The following is a 2,835-nucleotide window of genomic DNA, read 5'->3' as shown; positions in this document are numbered from 1 at the left end:
CATTTGGATCGGGCAAATAGTGACAAATTATTGCCTGAATGTGCGTAGTAAGATCTAAATGGTCATGCTGATACACAATTGTTGTACTTTGCTTTGAATGGCTTTGGCTGGCGTTTGGAATCTTTCTAAACAGTTACATCGAATCAAAACAATTGTAAAAGCCGTTCGAAAATGTTGTGCTCGGAAAGAAAAGCAATAATCTTCACCTTGTTTGCTTTGGGAATGCTACTCTGTGTAAGCGAGACTGAAGCGAATAATTTAGATTTGGGCAATATTGTCAAGAACCTACTCACGAACATGGAACGGAGCACAGTTTGGGATGAAAATTTGCATTTTTCACTCATTTTTGCCGAGTTCGTAATTAAGCGTATGTTATTTTCGAAATCCGGCAATGTGAGATTGCAAATAAAATCCACTTAATTGTCTTGTGTTTTCAGAAAAGGTGCGTTTTTATGAGCCCACACGCTTCGAAAATCAACTTTATGAGGACATTTTAAAACGCATCGCAACTTTTCGAGCTAAACTTATAGTTAAGAACGGTATTGGTCGACTGGATAATGTGCTGCAAAAGAATGTCAGGTTGATTAAGCCTGCTGTAATTGAAGATCAAATTAATACCGAGTTGGAATATGGAACATTGAAGCGGTCCTACGAGAAGTTGCAAAATACAGGATTTCCAAGCTCAACGTTGTCAGGTGAGTTAATGTCGATTCGAAAGCTAAGATGTGGCAGTAATTAAAGACTTCCCTAGACTATTGTCTGCTGCATATTAGCTCTTTGGATAAGTGCGATGCAATTGAGAAACAGTGTCTTCAGGTCATAAGCTCCAATGCGCCCACATTCGGCTATCGTCGCATGCATCAGTAAGTTAATTTGTATATAAATATATTTCAAGTTACACATAACCTCAAAATTTTATAGAATTCTAATTCTATATGTGTTGATGCATCACACCTGCGCGCCGCAATTCGGCCCACAAATCGTCTATGAAATTTTGTCGACGCAACATTGTTCGGAAGTTTATCGTGAACATCGGCTCTTAGCCATGTCATATTTGCAAGCTCGTCGGGATTTGTACATCGAACAAAGTGCGCCATTTACAGTATTGCAGCATAAATATAATTTTTCTGATTTTTTGTTTACTTTGCAGGTGCTTTGTGTGGCCTTTTTGGCTTTAAGGAGTTTCTTAATAAGGCGGAAGTGCGAAAAATTGCATCGTGGGATAAGTTCGGCATTTGCAATTGTGTCGGCGAAATAACGTTTTTCCCGGCGTCGAATGAAAATGACATATGCAAGTGTGGTGACCATTCGCACAGCGTTGCATTGTTATTTTATGTGAATGCTATGTTATTTTTGTATTAAGTAAACAGATAAAAGTGTGCTTTAGGGTGAGCCAAAAATAATTTATGACGATTTTATTGGTTAAAATGAAGCTATATACAGGGGAACAAATTTCCCAGCAAGGATGGTGAGCACTAACACTTTTCCATATAAATATACAGATAAAAAAAATTGGTTTTTATTAAAAAAGGAATTTCCTACAAAGCGGATTATTGTTTAAAAAAATATTTATAGGAGATTTTTAGTGTTTTTTGATTAAAAATGTTCATATATAACAAAGCAAACTTAGATTAAAATAAATTTTTTTGCTCACTCTAGTGTACTTACATACTTATATAGAAATTACTGCTATCAAGGAACTCATATGTGCTTTATAATTAATATTAAATATACGTGAAATATGAATATGCCAGAAAAAGTCTTCGTATTAATGCATTCATTTTAAGTTTCCCTACTTTTTTAAGAAACAATACAAACAAAAACACAAATTTAATGAAGAATTCTTATTATCATTAAAAATAACATTCTTCGGCATTTAATTTTTGAAAATTCGTTCGTGCATATCGACTGGTAACTGTTAATTGATACGCGTGATGTTTTGTTCCAAGGCCGGAATCGAAGGCCGGAAAAATTTAGATTTTACATATCTCCACAAGAAAAAGACTAACGATGTGATATTACACGATCTTCATGGCAAATCGAAAGCTCTAAACGCGAAATTATCTGCTAAAGACTAAATTCTACAAGTCACTCATCATCCTCGTCCTGCTATATATTTGGTGCAGATGCATGGACGATGACAACATCGGATGAGTCGGTGCTACGAGTTTTCGAAGGAAAAGTTCTACGGAAGATTTATGGTGCTTTGCGCATTGGAACGGCGAATACCGCAATCGATGGAACGATAAGCTGTACGAGATATACGTCGTCATTGACATTGTTCAGCGAATTAAGAGATAGGGACTACGCTGGCTAGGGCTTTATGCTAGGAAGTTTAGAAGTTTCAAACTACTAATTCAAAATTGCTTCCATCAAAAATAATATTTACGTTAAAACAAAGTGCGTTCCAAAGAAAACAGGACTTTTTTAATCTAGCGCCCCCTGGTGCCGCCATCTATATGTCGACTGGTGCGTTAAAATCTGTTATCTTTATTGATTTTCCAGTGAGAATTTCAAGACATTTTATATACTCGTATTGGAAGTGAAGTTATAGCGTTTTAAGTGTCAGTATGTTTGTGTTATCGGTGCGAAAATGAGTTTCGAACAAAGAGCACCCATTAAATTTTGTTTTAAAATTGGTAAAACTTTTACCGAAACGTTTCAATTCATGAAACAAGTTTATGGCGATGATTGCCTATCTCGTAGCAGAGTGCACAAGTGGTTTCAACTTTTTCAAAGTGGTCGTGAGGACATACATACATAAGTGACGATCAACATGTGGGCCAATCAAAATCCGTGATTACCGGAAATTCCATCAAAACTGTGCGTGACTTC

At 36.1% G+C, this 2,835-nt stretch overlaps 1 protein-coding gene across 1 annotated transcript; it reads left to right on the top strand.

Moving 5' to 3' along the window:
- LOC115066369 (uncharacterized) lies at positions 1 to 1,746 on the top strand. The gene is made up of 5 exons (XM_029551430.2): positions 1 to 367; positions 438 to 695; positions 752 to 863; positions 922 to 1,088; positions 1,151 to 1,746. Exons 1-5 carry the CDS (start codon positions 172 to 174, stop codon positions 1,360 to 1,362), a joined length of 945 nt encoding a protein of 314 aa, XP_029407290.2. The 5' UTR covers positions 1 to 171; the 3' UTR covers positions 1,363 to 1,746.
- The last annotated feature ends 1,089 nt before the right edge of the window (positions 1,747 to 2,835 follow it).

Source organism: Bactrocera dorsalis, chromosome 3 (genome assembly GCF_023373825.1).
Source record: "Bactrocera dorsalis isolate Fly_Bdor chromosome 3, ASM2337382v1, whole genome shotgun sequence".
Taxonomy (NCBI): domain Eukaryota; kingdom Metazoa; phylum Arthropoda; class Insecta; order Diptera; family Tephritidae; genus Bactrocera; species Bactrocera dorsalis.
Note: the sequence above shows the minus strand (reverse complement) of the source record. Positions and strands in the feature narration are given on the sequence as shown.